Raw genomic sequence first — 17164 nt, 5'->3', positions numbered from 1 at the left:
TTGAAGAGCACAATTTTCCACAGGGCTTCTGGCTCCGCGGATGAAATTGAACTGAGGACCACGAGGTGGAGATGCGCCCTCTAGTGGGCAGGAAGGCTAGCACATGCGTGGTGCAGTGTGCAAACTTGAAACTTCAATCAAGTTTGCTTGAAAAGCTGTCCGCGCTGGGGCTCCGTAGATGACGTCACCCACATGTGAGAATATCATGCCTGCTTGTCCTGGGATAATGAACAATATGCTCCTGGGCAACTATCGGCTTCCACTCCCTCATCTTAGTTTAAAAGTTGCTCTCCCCTTTTTAAATGTTAGTGCCAGTGGCATGGTTCCATCCTGGTTACGTAGGGTCCATCCCAGAACACTGCCCAGTTCCTAACAAATCTAAATCCCTCATCCCTGTACCATCGTCTCAACTAAGACTTCAGAGCTCTGCCTATCTCTTGGGTCCTGTGCGTGGAATGTGGAGCATTTCTGAAAAAAGCTACCCTGGAGGATTTGGATTTCAGTTTTCTACCTACGGCCTAAATATGGCATCCAGAATCTCACTCCCACATTTTCCTGTCATTTGTACCTACATGTACCAAAACAGCAAGCTCCTCTCCAACTTCTCTATGTACCTCTGTTTGCCTCAGCTCCTCCAAGTCTGCTACTCTAGCATCAAGAGAACAGACTCGTTCCCTGAGAGCTAGGATCTCTTTGCACTGAATACACTTGTATATGACCTCTTTTCAAGTAAGAGATAATCATACATGTGACGTTCAGTGCAAAAGATTACAGCACACCTCTCGCAGCTGATTGCTGTCCACATTTTAGTATTACTAAAGTTTAAAATTTGTTACAACATTATGATCAATATAAAAAGCCTTAAGATTATATGATTGCCTGATTTAATATTTGCTTCTCAGCCAGCAATGAATCTAAAACTTTAATGAAAACTCCCCCCTTACTATCCTAATTAGAATAATTGTCTATAAATGAAGACTAAACTAGGGCCCTGTTGTGCTTTCTAGTGGCTGTTAATGTTGTAGGCTATGATAATTAAGTTTCTATCTCTGATAAAAAGTTCAAATTTAAAACTACAGGAAAAACTATGGAAACTAGCTAATAAAGTTTGCTTAGTTTGTTTTTCTTTTTAATTCAAACTGTCTTTAGCAATAAAACTATACTTTGTCTTTTATCCTCAGTCTTTAAATCACTAAAGTACAGAGCTGAATTATCACTTACCCAGAGAAATGTCCTCTTCTCTGAGAACTATTTGTGCCACTTGAGCCTTGGACCAACGATTATATTTTAGAAACTTCAGATCAGGGGAAGGCTACTACAGTCATGTGAAAAAATTAGGACACCCCATGAAATATTCAGTTCTTTCTTAAGAAATGTTCACATATCAATCAATGTCAAATCTTTTTTTTATTTATCTCTGGAAAAGAAAGTGATGTTAATTGCAGGCAAACAACAAATATTTTCCTTGATTTACTTATGAAACAAAAGATATCCACAAAAAATGTGTATTCTAACTGAGGACTAAATTAGGACACCCCCACATATCCTCCCACTTAAAGTGGCTCAAATCACACACAGGTGCATCACATCAGGTGCACATGATTAGAACATTGTTACTCAGCATTTTGCCCTACTTAAACCTCAGACATTTAGTTTGGTGTGCTCATGACTACTGTGGTGAGTGAACATTATGGTAAGATCAAAAGAGCTGTCTGAGGCCTTCAGAAAGAAGATTGCAGCAGCTTATAAATCTGGTAAGGGTATTTAAAAAGATCTCAAAAGAATTTGACATTAGCCATTTCACAGTGCGGAAAATAGTGCACAAGTGGAGGACTTTCCAAACAACTGCCAACATGTAAAAGTCTGGCCATCCAAGCAAGTGGACCCCCAGAGCAGACCGCAAGATGCAAAAAGAAGTCTCCAAAAACCCTAAAATGTCATCATGGGACCTACAGCAGGCTCTTGCTACTGTTGATGTGAAAGAACATGGCTCTACAATCAGAAAGAGACTGTACAAATTTAACTTGCATTAGAGGTATGCAAGGAGGAAACCTTTACTCTCTAAGAGAAACATCAAGGCCAGACCTGAAGTTTGCCAAACAGAACGTAGACAAACTTCTGGAATAGTGTTCTATGGACAGATGAGTCTAAAATTGAATTAGTTGGACACCAGAAAAGAGGACATGTTTGGGGTACACCAAATACAGCATTCCAGGAAAAGAACCTCAGACCAACTGTGAAGCATGGAGGTGGATGCTTTGCTGCAGCAGGACCTGGCCTGCTTATCATCATAGAATTCACCATGAATTCTACCGTGTATCAGAGTGCTTGAGGAACATGTGAGATCATCTGTAAGAAAATTAAAGCTGCACGGAACTGGACCCTGCAACATGATAATGACTCAAAACATACCAGTAAATCCACCAAGGACTGGCTGAAAACTAAGAAATGGAGAGTCCTGAAGTTTTCGAGTCAAAGCCCCGATCTTAATCCCATTGAGATGCTGTGGGGTGATTTGAAACGGGTTGTACATGCAAAGAAACCCCTCAAACATCTTGCAGCTGAAAGAATTCTGCATTAAGGAGTGGGCCAAATTTTCCTCAGACTGATGTTTGAGACTGGTAGATGGCTACAAGAAGCATCTAACTGTTGTTATTTCAGCCAAAGGGGGTTACGCTAGCTATTAGGGTATCCTAATTTATTCCTCAGTTAGAATACACATTTTTGTGGCTATCCTTTGTTTTATGAGTAAATTCAAGGAAAAGTTTTGTTGTTTACCTGCAATTACATCACTTTCTTTTCCAGAGATAAATAAAAAAAAGATTTTGACATCGATATGTGAACATTTCTTAAGAAAGAACTGAATATTTCATGGGGTGTCCTAATTTTTTTCACATGACTTTGTATAGTAGTCCAAAATTATGCTGTGATTTCGTGGTGTTTTTTTGATTTCTTAAAAATAAAACATAACATTGCTCTAACTGGCTAGTCCTATAATTTTGTAAACTATTATTAAAGAATGAGGTAAATTACTAAACATGTATGCCTTTTAAACACATTAGCAATATGCAAACTGGCATAATTGTGTTAACTAGTCTTAGCTTGTATTACTGCAATTTTAAAAGATCCTAAAGGGGGGAAGAAAAAAAAAAAATCTTGCTGCTGGTTAGTGATTCTATAGATAAATGCAAAGAGTGGAATAGTACAGCATTAAAACTAACACAATGCATCATACAGTATTTCATAACAGAGAACAAAGGTTTGGTGTTTTTTTTAATTACCTGGTAATAAGTGAATATTTGTTTCTTTTTCCTTTATTTGGATCTCCTAGTGGGAAGGAAAGGAAAGGAGGAAAAAAAGTCAAGAAATTCTACTTTGTGCCTTCAGGACATTCAAGATACACATTGCACAACTTTTACAATTTGAAACCAGTACTTATTGTTCTGCTTTCTGAAAGGGGGGGGGGAGAAAACATCATGGAGCCTCAATTTATACCAAATGCAAGCAAGTCCAGCAGAACGCAGAAAGAATGTACTACTTTGCTTACAGATGTGCCAGGCCTGAGCTCCAGTATCATGTATCACCCTTTCACAGGAAATCAGAGGGAGAAAAATATAGCAGTCTGATTGCAGGGCCTAAAGCTTCACAGCACCGCTAAAGTAGGATGGCTGTGGCGGCAGTGGGGACAATAGGAGTGACAGGTCTGAGGAGGAGGGGGAATAAGTGGACAGATGTAGGGAGTGCTAGTACACTTCTCCCTCTGTATTCGCGGTGATTGTGCACTATTTTCTTTTAAAGACAGCACAGTTACTTACCGTAACAGGTGTTATCCAGGGACAGCAGGCATATATTCTCACATGTGGGTGATGTCATCTATGGAGCCCCGACGAGGACAGCTTTTCAAGCAAACTTGATTAAAGATTCAAGTTTGCTGTGCTGCACCACGCATGTGTGCCTCCTGCTCCACTAGAGGGCGCATCCCCTCCTCGTGGTCTCCAGTTCACATATCCAGCAAAGAATCAAACTTCGGGGAGGAGGGCAGGTTGTGAGAATATATGCCTGCTGTCCCTGGATAACAACTGTTACGGTAAGTAACTGTTCTTTATCCCAGGACAAGCAGGCATGATATTCTCACATGTGGGTGACCTCCAAGCTAATGAAAAAGGGACGGAGGAAAGTTGGCAAATTAAGAAAACAGATTACGCAAAACCGATTGACCAAAACAGCCATTGCTCCTGGACAGCGTATCTAGACAGTAGTGGGAGGTGAAAGTATGAACCGAAGACCACGTGGCAGCCTTGCAAATGTCCTCAATAGGCGTGGACCTGAGGAAAGCTACCGAAGCTGCCATCGCCCGGACCTTATGTCCCGTTACCCGACCATGTAGCGCGAGACCAGCCTGAGCGTAGCAAAAAGAAATACAAGCAGCCAACCAGTTGGACAAGGTGCGCTTGGAAACTGGGCGTCCCAATCGATTAGGATCAAAGGACAAAAACAATTGAGGAACCGTCCGATGAGACTGAGTGCGTTGAAGATAAAAAGCCAACGCTCTCTTACAGTCAAGAGTGTGAAGCGCCACCTCTCCAGGATGAGAGTGGGGCTTGGGAAAAAACACTGGCAAAACAATGGACTGATTGAGATGAAAATCAGACACCACCTTTGGTAAAAACTTAGGATGAGTGCGGAGAACCACCTTGTCATGATGGAATACAGTGAAAGGCGGGTCCGACACCAAAGCCTGCAGCTCACTAACTCTCCGAGCAGAAGTGAGGGCAAGCAGGAAGATCACCTTCCAAGTGAGAAACTTAAAATGACACTTATCCAGAGGCTCAAACGGAGGTTTCATAAGTTGAGACAGAACCACATTAAGATCCCAAACCACAGGGGGAGGCTTGAGAGGAGGATGAACATTCAAGAGACCCCTCATGAAACGAGAAACCAAAGGATGAAGAGAAAGAGACTTCCCATCCAGGCGCTGATGGAAGGCAGCAATCGCACTAAGATGCACTCGAATGAAATTGGTCTTCAGGCCAGAATGAGATAAATGAAGCAAATACTCCAGAACCGAAGACACAGAGACAGACACAGGATCCTGACGATGAGAGGAACACCAGGACGAAAATCTAGTCCACTTTTGAGAATAGCAGAGTCTAGTCGAGACTTTACGAGAAGCCTCCAACACATCCCGAACTGACTGAGACAAAGGAAAAGAAGTCAGGGGGGAAAGGAACCAAGCAGTCAGATGTAGAGACTGAAGATTGGGATGCAAAAGCGAACCCCGACTCTGAGATAGCAGAGAGGGAAAGACAGGCAGAAGCAGAGGTTCCCTGATGCTGAGTTGAAGAAGCAAGGAGAACCACGGCTGGCGAGGCCAACGAGGAGCGATCAGGAACATGGTGGCCCGTACCGACTTGAGATGCACAAGCGTCCGCAGAATCAGAGGAAAAAGCGGAAACGCGTAGAGGAACTGCCCCTCCCAGTCGAGGAGGAAGGCGTCGGCCTCTAGACGGTCCGGGGAGTACATCCGAGAGCAGAAGAGGGGCAGCTTGTGATTGAGGGGGGAGGCGAACAGATCTACCTGAGGAGTCCCCCACCGGTCGAACACCTGTCGTAAGACCCGAGAATGCAGAGACCACTCGTGCGGCTCGAAAAGACGGCTGAGCTTGTCCGCCAGACAGTTCTGCTCTCCCTGAATGTAAACCGCGCGAAGGAAGATGTTTTGGGAAATTGCCCACTCCCAAAGACGAAGGGCTTCCTGACATAGGGACCAGGATCCCGTCCCCCCTTGTTTGTTGACATAATACATCGCCACCTGATTGTCCGTGCATACCAGAACCACCTGGTCGCGAAGCAGGTGCCGGAAAGCCACAGCAGCCAGATAAATGGCCCGAAGTTCCAAGACGTTGATGTGGCAACGACGGTCCTCCGCCGACCACATCCCCTGAGTTCGCAGGCCGTCCCGATGAGCCCCCCAAGCGTACTCCGAGGAGTCCGTGGCGAGGACCTTGTGGTGCGAAGGGGCGAGAAACAGCAAACCCCTGGAAAGATTGGAAGAGTTGGTCCACCAACGGAGCGACTGTTTCAAAGAAGGAGTCACCGTCACGGGACGGGTGATCAAGTCCCGATCCTGATGCCACTGAGAGGCCAACATCCATTGCAGAATCCGCAGATGCAGACGGGCAAACGGTGTGACATGGACGGTCGAGGCCATATGGCCTAGCAGAGTCATCATGTGGCGCGCTGAGACCGAAGATTGGAGCGAAATCCGGTGACTCAGATTCACCAACGCCGCCAAACGCGGAGGAGGAAGAAAGGAACGAAGTCAAACCGTGTCCAGCACGGCCCCGATGAACTGCAAGGATTGAGAGGGGCACAGCTGGGATTTGGGAAAGTTTACTTTGAACCCCAGACTCTGAAAGTAAATAATAGTCTGTCGGGTCGCTGAGATAACCCCCTCCCTGGACGGAGCCTTGATCAACCAGTCGTCCAGGTAGGGGAATACCTGAAGATCCTGGGAACGCAAGGCCGCTGCGACCACCACGAGACACTTCATGAAGACCCGAGGGGACGAGGCCAGGCCGAAGGGGAGGACCCGATATTGCAGGTGGAGGTCTCCCACCTGAAATCGCGGGATGCACCGGAACATGCGTGTAGGCCTCCTTCAGTTCGAGGGAACAGAGCCAATCGCCCTCGTCGAGCAAAGGGTACAGAATCGGAAGACAAAGCATCCGAAACTTTTCCCTTACAAGAAGCTTGTTGAGGCGTCTCAAGTCCAGAATCGGGCGCAGGTCCCCCGTCTTCTTTGGCACCAAGAAGTAACGGGAGTAAAACCCTCGCCCCCGTTGACTGGAAGGGACCACCTCCACCGCCCGCAGGCGAAGAAGGTCTCAAGCCTCAGAGAGAAGGAGGGGCAACTGCGCCCGATTGGGAGGACACGCACTTGGAGGGCTGTCGGGAGGAACCTCCCGAAAGTTGAGAGAGTACCCGGATGAGATCACGCCAAGGACCCAAGCGTCCGACGTGAAGGCTTCCCAACGAGGGTAAAAGGCTCTGAGACGGCCCCCGATGGGAAGAAGGCCTGACGGTGGAGCAGAGGGGGCCAACCCCATCCGCGCAGCCCATCAAAAAGACGGGGACGGCTTGGCAGCCGCGGGTGGCTGGGATGAGCCTGCTGACGCCGAGGCAGAGGCCTAGAAAAGGCCGGGGTGGACTTCTGCGGATAACGGCGTGGAAGTCCCCGGAAAGGTCGAAATGCGGGCGGCTTGGGCTTCGGACGAACAAGAGAAGCAAACGACCGCTCATGTTCCGACAGGCGCTTCGTAGCCGCCTCAATAGTGTCGTCAAATAGTTCCTTACCGACACAAGGGAGGTTAGCCAACCGATCTTGGAGGTTAGGGTCCATGTCAACCAGGCGCAACCAAGCCAGCCGACAGCATGGCCACAGCAAAGGCAGCGACCCTGGAGGAAAGCTCGAAGTCGTCATAGGCAGCATGGAACAGGTGGAGGCGGAAGCTGGAAAAGTCCTCCAGGAGGAGGCCAAACGCCCCTTGGCAAGAGGCCGGCAAGTCCGACGTGAAGGCTCCCAACAGCCCAATCAGATGCTTAAGATATGAAGAGAAAGTGAACGTGTAGTTCAGCACTCTAGAGGCCATCATAGAATTTTGGTACAGCCGGCGCCCGAACTTGTCAAGGGTCCTGCCCTCACGACTTGGAGGGACCGCCACCGAGACCCGAGAGGGGTGAGCCTTTTTTAAGGAAGACTCCACCAGCAACGACTGGTGGGACAACTGCAGCTGCTCGAACCCCGGGCAGGGCACCGTATGGTATTTGGACTCCATTTTAGAGGGGACAGCCGTCACCATGTAAGGAGTCTCGAGGTTTCTAATAAAGATCTGCCGGAGCACAGGGTTCAACGGCAGCCGGAGGGACTCACGGGGCGGAGAAGGCATATCCAGCTCCGCCAGGTACTCCTTGGAATACCTGGAGTCCGACTGTAGGTCCAAGTCAAGGGCTCGACCCATGTCCTGGACAAACCTCGTAAAAGAAGGGCGGGACGTTCCCACAGCCCCATGCGGGGACGGGGAATGAGACCTCCGTCTCGCCGAAAAGGAAGGAGAAGCCTCCCTCGAGTAGCGAGGTTCACGCTCAGACCCCCGTTAAGACACCGGGGAGACGCTCGGGAAGCGCTCCGAGGTTGAGGACCTGCGTCGCCTCGAGGAGCCCCTCGGGGACGACGCCAGGGTAAGGGGCACCGACCGATGCCGGGTCGGAGACCTCTCCCCGAACTCCCTCGGCGAAAGCCTGGAGCCTCGGACCGGAGCCCCGGACCGAGGGGGAGTCAACAACAGCCGAGGGTTAGCGAGGGACAACTCAGTAACCCGTAGCGGCCCTCCAGAACGAGACGTGGGGGAGCGGCCCCGTAACGAAGGCGAACTCCGGGGCTTTTTTAGACAGTCGGCGACTTGAGGTCTCGAGGGGCTTCGATCGACGTTTCGCCCCACGGAGCTCCGCGGGAGACAAACGCCTCGAGCGCCTCGGGGAAGAATCGGAGGAGGAAGAGAGGCGGCGCGAACGACGCGTCTTGTCCCGAGGGGCCTCGACACGGGGCTCAGGCTGGTCCGGCACACGCGAGGTCGAGATCGGGGCCGGAGTAAGGTGAGCTAAGGCAGCGGACAGCTCTGTTGAGATCATCGCCCGGAGCATGTCCTGAAACACCGGCACGGACAGCATCGATGGCATGTCTGAAGCCGCGGTGCACTCCACCGAGGGCGACCTTGACTTTGAGTATTCCCAGGTGGTGGAGGCACGACCAGAGGACTTCGAGGACTTCGCTGGGACCGTGGGCAAGGAACTCCCCCCATGCTCGGTCGGCGTCCCCGAGGCTGGCTTCTTCGGTGGAACGGAACCTGAGGAAGGAAGAGGGGACTTACCCGGAGCCGAAGACTTCTGGGAACTCGGGGGACTTCGGTGTCGAGTCTCGAGGCGGGGCCGAGGAACTCGAGGCCGAGGTCAAGGCCGGGGCCGAGGGTTGGTCGGCGGCAAAGAGGTCCGCCATGCGGGCTCGTCGTCGACGGAGCGCCCGGTGTTGAAAAGTCGCGCACCGGGGGCAAGTCTCGGTCGGATGGTCGGCCCCCAGGCAGAATGCACCAGCGATGCGGGTCTGTGATAGATAGGAGACGCTCGCACCTGGTGCACTTTTTAAAGCCGGTTATAGGCCGGGACATGGAAATACAGCCGGCCGTGGCCCACGAGGCTATGCGGCCGCGACAACCCGGGAGCCCCCGGGTTGAGCAAAAAGAACCGCGACTGCGCGATTCGGAGCAGGAAAGAAAAGAAAAAAGCAAGAACACGCGCATAGCGACTTCCAATAAAGAAAAATAAGAAATCGCGGTGCTAGAAGGCACTTGGGGCAGAGCCTAAAAAATACAGGACTTCTTGGCTCCGCGGATAAAAAATGAACTGGAGACCACAAGGAGGGGATGCGCCTTCTAGTGGAGCAGGAGGCACACATGCGTGGTGCAGCACAGCAAACTTGAATCTTCAATCAAGTTTGCTTGAAAAGCTGTCCGCGTCGGGGCTCCGTAGATGACGTCACCCACATGTGAAAATATCATGCCTGCTTGTCCTGGGATAACTGTGAATACGGAAAAACCGCAAATAACAAAAAAGCTCGATATGTGAAGTACAACTTTCCTCAGTTATACATAAAGCACAGTTACTTACCGTAACAGATGTTATCCAGGGACAGCAGGCATATATTCTCACATGTGGGTGACGTCATCTACGGAGCCCCAGCGCAGACAGCTTTTCAAGCAAACTTGATTGAAGTTTCAAGTTTGCTATGCTGCACCACGCATGTGCATGCCTTCTTGCCCACTAGAGGGCGCATCCCCACCTCGTGGTCCTCAGTTCCATAGCCAGCAAAGAAGACATCCCCGGGGAGGAGGGCGGGTTGTGAGAATATATGCCTGCTGTCCCTGGATAACACCTGTTACGGTAAGTAACTGTGCTTTATCTCAGGACAAGCAGGCATGATATTCTCACATGTGGGTGACCTCCAAGCCAACCAAAAAAGGGCAGGTGGGAAGATGGCAATTTAGGAAAACAGATTACGCAAAACTGACTGGCCAAACCGGCCGTCACTCCTGGATAACGTATCCAGGCAGTAGTGGGAGGTGAAAGTATGAACCGAAGACCAAGTGGCAGCCTTGCAGATATCCTCCACCGGAGTAGACCGGAGGAACGCCACAGAAGCTGCCATCGCTCGGACCTTATGTCCCGTGACCCGACCATGAAGCGCGAGACCAGCCCGAGCGTAGCAAAAAGAAACACAAGCAGCCAACCAGTTGGACAAGGTGCGCTTGGAAACAGGACGTCCCAATCGATTAGGATCAAAGGACAAAAATAATTGAGGGACCTTCCGATGAGACTCGGTGCGTTGAAGATAAAAAGCCAACGCCCTCTTACAGTCAAGCGTATGAAGTGCCACCTCTCCCGGGTGAGAGTGGGGCTTCGGAAAAAACACCGGAAGAACAATGGACTGATTGAGGTGGAAATCAGACACAACCTTAGGTAAAAATTTAGGATGGGTGCGAAGAACCACCTTGTCATGATGGAACACAGTAAAGGGCGGGTCCGCAACCAAAGCCTGCAGCTCGCTAATCCGACGAGCGGATGTGAGCGCAAGCAAAAAGATCACCTTCCAAGTGAGAAACTTAAGATGAGATTTGTCAATAGGCTCGAAGGGAGGCTTCATCAGTTGAGCCAAAACCACATTAAGATCCCAAACTACAGGAGGAGGTTTCAAAGGAGGATTAACATTCACTAGACCCCTCATGAAACGAATCACCAGAGGATGAAGAGAGAGAGATCGACCCTCGAGATGCCGATGGAAAGCAGCAATCGCACTGAGATGCACCCTAATGGAAGTCGTCTTCAGCCCAGACTTGGACAAATGCAACAAATATTCCAGAACCGAAGACACCGGAACCGAACTTGGATCCAGATGATTCGAGGAACAGCAGGAAGAAAATCTGGTCCACTTCTGAGAATAACAAAGCCTAGTCGAGACCTTGCACGAGGCTACCAGAAACTCCCTCACAGACTGAGAAACCTGTGAAGTCATGGGGAAAGGAACCAAGCCGTCAGATGTAAAGACTGAAGATTGGGATGCAACAGCGAACCCCGACTCTGAGACAGCAGAGAGGGAAAGACAGGCAGAAGCAGAGGCTCCCTGACACTGAGTTGAAGGAGCAGGGAGAACCAGTGCTGACGAGGCCAACGAGGCGCAATGAGAATCATAGTGGCTCCGAACGCCTTGAGATTAACCAACGTCCTCAAGATCAGAGGGAAAGGAGGAAACGCATAAAGGAACCTCCCTCCCCAGTCAAGAAGAAAGGCGTCGGCCTCGAGACGGTCCGGGGAGTACACCCGAGAACAATAGAGGGGCAGTTTGCGAGTCTCCGGGGAGGCAAACAGATCCACCTGAGGAGTCTCCCAGCGGTCAAAGACCTCGCGCAGAACTCGGGAGTTTAGCGACCACTCGTGCGGCTGGAGAAGACGACTGAGTTTGTCGGCCAGACAATTCTTCTCTCCCTGAATGTAAACCGCCCGCAGGAAGATGTTCTGGGAGACCGCCCATTCCCAAAGGCGCAGGGCTTCCCAGCACAGGGACCAAGAGCCCGTGCCCCCTTGTTTGTTCACATAATACATGGCCACCTGGTTGTCCGTCTGCACAAGGACTACCTGATCGTGCAGCAGGTGGCAGAACGCTCGAGCAGCCAGAAAAATGGCACGAAGTTCTAAAACATTGATGTGACAACTCCGGTCCTCTGCTGACCATAGACCTTGAGTCCGCAGACCGTCCAGATGAGCTCCCCACGCGTACTCTGAAGAGTCCGTGGTCAGGACCTTGCGATGCGGAGGAATGAGAAAGAGCAAACCCCCGGAAAGATTGGAAGAGATGGTCCACCAACGGAGCGAGCATCTCAAGGAAGGAGTCACAGTTATAGGGGAGGAGACTGGGTCCCGATCCTGACGCCACTGGGAGGCCAAGGTCCACTGAGGAAGCCTCAGGTGCAAACGGGCGAACGGAGTGACATGGACCGTCGACGCCATGTGGCCGAGCAGAACCATCATGCGCTGCGCCGAAACTGAGGGCAACAACGAAACCTGGCGACTCAATCGAAGCAGGACCTCCAACCGTGGCGGGGGGAGGAACGAACGGAGGCAAACCGTGTCCAGCACGGCCCCGATAAACTGAAGGGATTGAGACTTGGGGAAGTTCACTTCGAACCCCAGACATTGAAGGAAGATGATAGTCTGTCGGGTCGCTGAAATAACCCCTTCCCTGGAGGACGCCTTGATCAGCCAATCGTCCAGGTAGGGAAACACCTGCAGCCCTCGAGATCTCAGGGCTGCCGCGACCACCACCATACACTTCGTGAAGACTCGAGGGGACGAAGCCAGTCCAAAGGGGAGGACCCGATACTGGAGGTGCATCTCCCCCACCTGGAACCTGAGGAACTTGCGGAAGGCGGGATGCACCGGAACATGAGTATATGCTTCCTTCAGGTCCAGGGAGCACATCCAGTCCCCCGATTCTAACAGAGGGTACAGGACTGGAAGGGACAACATACGGAACTTCTCCCGGACAAGGAACTTGTTGAGCCTCCGGAGGTCCAGAATGGGGCGTAAGTCCCCTGTCTTCTTCGGGACCAAAAAGTAACGGGAGTAAAACCCCCGTCCGCTTTGGTTCGGGGGCACCGGCTCCACCGCCCGAAGGCTCAACAAGGACCTGGCTTCCAACAGGAGAAGAGGAAGCTGGTCTCGACAGCCAAGAGAAGCCCCCGGCGGATGTTCTGGCGGCATGGCTAAGAAGTTTAGCGAGTAACCCTCGGAGATGATCCGGAGCACCCAAGCGTCCGACGTGATCTCGGCCCAGGCTGGAAGAAAGGCCTGCAATCGGCCCCCGATAGGAAGGGGGTCCTTTGACAGTGCGGAGGGGGCCCGCCCCCAACCGCGCATCACGTCAAAAAGACGGAGCCGGTTTAGACGCCCCTTGCGCCTGAGGCTTTGGTTGGGACGCTCTGCCCTGCTGAGGGGGACGCCGGGGCGGAGGCCTCGAGAAAGCCGGCGTCGACTTCTGCGGCGGGGCCCGGGGTTTAGGATGGACCAATGAGGCGATAGAGCGCTCATGTTCAGACAAGCGTTTGGTCGCCGCCTCCAAGGACTCATCGAACAACTCGGAGTCCACACATGGAAGATTGGCCAGACGTTCTTGCAAGTTCGGGTCCATATCCAGGGTTCGAAGCCCTGCGAGACGGCGCATCGCCACCGCAAAGGCGGATACACGAGAGGCCAACTCAAACGCATCGTAAACTGCGTGAAAAAGGTAGAGACGCAGCTGAGACAAATTGGCCATAAAGGTACCAAAATCTCCCTTATGGGAATCCGGCATGACCCCATAATACCTGGGCAACGCCTTCACCATCTGCCTTAAATAGGATGAGAAGGTGAATGCGTAATTAAGGACCCTGGCAGCCATCATGGAGTTGGAATAGAGGCAACGACCAAACTTGTCCAGGGTCCGTCCCTCCCGCCCGGGGGGGACCGCAGCAGAGACCCTAGAAGGCTGAGACTTCTTCAACGCCGACTCCACCAGCAATGACTGGTGGGACAGCTGTGCTTTGTCGAAGCCCTTGCAAGGGACCGTACGGTACTTCAACTCCATCTTTGATGGAACCGCTGTGACTGTAAGAGGGGAGTCCAAGTTTCTCAGGAAGGTCTGATGTAGAACCTTGTTGAGAGGCAGACGAGGAGTCTCCCTTGGGGGAGAGGGCAAATCCTGCTCCTCCAAAAATTCCTTCGTGTATTGAGAGCCTGACATAAGGTCAAGGTCCAAAGCCCTCCCCATCTCAAGCATAAATCTGGAAAAGGAGGAGGGCTTCGAAGGCGGAGAGGGAGATCGAGAAGCCTGCGTCGCCAAAAAAGAAGGGGAAGCCTCACGGGAGTAACGAGGCTCCTTACCGGTGCCAGACCCAAAACCCCAAGAAGCCGCACCCAGCGACCTCGACGGGATCGGGGACCGCCCATGTCCCGAGGAACCCCTGCGGGAAGTCCCCGGGGTATGAGGCACCGAGGCACGCCCCTTCCGTCTTGGCGAAGAGTCCCTCAAAAACTCCACCTCGGAGGAACGGAAAAGCCTCGGATTATCGAGGCGGAGCTCGGAGACCCGCAGGGTCTCGGCCTCGGTCGGCGAGGAGCGACCGCGGCGTAGAGGAGAGCCCCGTTGATGTTTGGGCTTCCTCGGCCGATGCTTCGCCCGAGGCCGACCCGAGGGAGAGGAGCCCCGGGAGGACCTCGACGATGAAGAAGAGGAAGAGATCCTCCGAACCCTCCGCACCTTGTCCCGAGGCCGCACGCTCCGCTCAGGCTGGTCAACCGAGGTCGAGGGCAAGGTCGGGGTCGAGGCCGAAGCCACCCCGAGGGCCGAAGTCGAGGGTACCAAGACCGAGGCCGCTGAAGCCGGGGCCGACGAGGCCGAAGACGGCTGGAGGTGCACGAGGGCACCGGCAGTTCCGAGGCAATGAGCACACGGAGCAAGTCTTGAAAGACGGGAACCCCCATCATAGTCGGCAGATCCTGGGCCAGCGGGTGCTCCCTCGAGGGCGACCTCGGTCTCGAGTATTCCCGCGGGGCACCTGACTTCGACGCTCGGGGCGGGGCCGAGGACGACCCACCCGCCCCCGTCGATGAGCCCGAGGATGGCTTTTTCGAGGCTGGAAGAGAAGAAGGAAGTGAGGACTTACCCACCGTCGACTTCGGGGTCGAGGATGCCGGCTTCGACGAAGCAGGCTGTCGGGGGAGGTCGAGGGAGTCGAGGCCGAGGTCAAGGCCGGGGCTGAAGCCGAGGCCGACGTCAAGGCCTTCCCCGCCGCGGGGTCGACAGTGCGAGTGCGACGGCGGCGGAGAGCTCTCGGCTGAAAAGTAGAGCACCGAGTGCAGGAGTCAGTCGGGTGCTCAGGACCCAGACAAAGTAAGCACCACCGGTGGGGATCAGTGATGGAAAGCAGCCGATCGCACCGGGTGCACTTTTTAAAGCCCGTCAAGGGACGGGACATGGGCCCAAAAACTGGCCAGGAACGAACGAGGTCCCGCGGCCGCGGCTACCGGGAGCCCCCGGAGCCGAACAAAAAAAGTTTTTTTGGTTTTTTTTTGACGAAAAAAGAAACACGAACAAAATAAAAACACAAATTAAGCACAGCGACCGAGAAAAAACCACTCAGCCGCGGTGTCAGAAGGCAAATTAGAAGAGCACAAATTCCACAGGGCTTCTGGCTCCGCGGAAAAAACTGAACTGAGGACCACGAGGTGGGGATGCGCCCTCTAGTGGGCAAGAAGGCATGCACATGCATGGTGCAGCATAGCAAACTTGAAACTTCAATCAAGTTTGCTTGAAAAGCTGTCTGCGCTGGGGCTCCGTAGATGACGTCACCCACATGTGAGAATATCATGCCTGCTTGTCCTGGGATAAAGGTATTATCTACTCCAACCGAACTAACTGCATATGCTAAACTAAGCACAAGCCAAAAAAATAAATAACCGGCAGGACTGAGAAACTTCGGCATTTATTATTCATAACAACCAACACAAACCTTACCTCAGACCTCGCCACTCTCTCCAACCTGCCACTTTTACGATTCCATTCCATTCAAGGTAGCCTGACCACATTGACCAAGATGGAGAGCTCCACAAACAGCATATTTGAACCAATCAGCAGAGGAAGAACGCGTAAGGAGAAGGCACTAGATTTCTAGTTAAATAGGTTCTCTCGGCTGTTAAGGGGCTCAACACAAATCTGAGCCAATGGGGAGTGGGAACAATTCAGAAAAATAAGAGTGCGTGGACTGAGGAAGGGAAGGGCTAGCCTCAGTTTAAACTGCTGACAAGGATGGCTCAAAAGGGACTGGGCATAAGCTTCGCGTGACATATGGCATGAGCCAATGGTAAGCAGCAATTTTCTCTTAAGAAAGTGCTGGGAAAAATGCGCCAAAATTTTTATCGGTACAGCGCTGGATATAATTTTATTTATTTATTTTTTGGGGGGAGGGGGAGGAGCCAGCATGCCAAAAATTGTGAATAAGCAAAATCACGAGTGCTGAAACCATGAATACAGAGGGAGAAGTGTAATTCTAGCTCAGTCCCTGAATGCGAGGCCACCTCTAGAACACAAGAGCAAACTACAACTTCCCTTAGCCTTATCTCATTACATCTGAATGTACAGTACTCTTAAAATTTAAAATTAAGCATTATACACAAACTAGTATTGTGTCAGATGCACTTAATGCTCTGGTGCTTGTCACTAGAGCTTTGTAATTACAATCCATTCCATCTTTCAGTGTCTCCCTGACACTGCTCACCAATACAAAAGTGATTACAGATCTCTCTCCATATTTGCAGTTATGTGGGATGTGGGATTCGCAAATTCAGTTATTCGTGAGTCTCCAAACAAGCAGCCTCCCTCCTGCTTCCACATCTTACTTTTGAAGCTCTGGTGGTACAGCAGTGAAGTGGAGCAGGAACAATCTTCTTATGCTCTTGCCCCATGGAGATCCACGATCAAAAATGGGTGTTGCAAGTTCCCACATCAGTCTTGCGAGACTAGTGCAGGAACTTGAGGCAGGCATTTTTGACTGTAGATCTGCATGGGGCAATAGTGTTAGAAGATCGCTCCTGCCCCGCTTCACCACTAGACCACCAGGGCTTTAAAATGGCCTTCGGGATATTTGGAGCATTGAGATTAAGCATCAAATTACTGCGTCTCAATGGCCATGAATTTGGTCTTGGAGGGTGTACAGTGTCGGCATCTATGAGACAAACTTGGTATTTTCTGTTACATAGAGCATTCTGGACCCAGGTGCATTTACAAAAATTAGATCATTCTTAGTCTAATAGATGTTGGCACTGTCATCTTGAAGCTGGTACATTGGATCATTTATTGTTTTTTTGTCCTCTAATACATAGCTTTTGGAAATCTATTTGGAGTCAAGTTAATAACTTACTGGAGAATCCGGTTGCTCTTTCATATGATACAATCTTATTTGGTACATCAATGAGGGCAAAGAGCCAAATATCCTCAAAAAACAATAAACTTTTACTCATA

The 17164-nt window shown here is 51.2% G+C and overlaps 1 protein-coding gene across 3 annotated transcripts in view; it reads right to left on the bottom strand.

Annotated features, from left to right (window-relative positions):
* MTMR12 (myotubularin related protein 12) overlaps positions 1–17164 on the bottom strand; it is a 320826-nt gene that overhangs the window by 269188 nt on the left and 34474 nt on the right. For 2 of the 3 annotated variants that reach the window (XM_033933370.1, XM_033933361.1), the window contains exon 2: positions 3282–3327. The exons of the other annotated variant lie outside the window; for it this stretch is intronic. In XM_033933370.1, coding sequence (XP_033789261.1) covers positions 3282–3327 — 46 coding nt within the window. The remainder of the gene's footprint in view (positions 1–3281; positions 3328–17164) is intronic. 3 annotated transcript variants of the gene reach the window in all.

This window comes from Geotrypetes seraphini, chromosome 1 (assembly GCF_902459505.1).
Source record: "Geotrypetes seraphini chromosome 1, aGeoSer1.1, whole genome shotgun sequence".
Lineage (NCBI taxonomy): Eukaryota > Metazoa > Chordata > Amphibia > Gymnophiona > Dermophiidae > Geotrypetes > Geotrypetes seraphini.
This window is presented reverse-complemented; position numbering and strand designations above follow the sequence as displayed.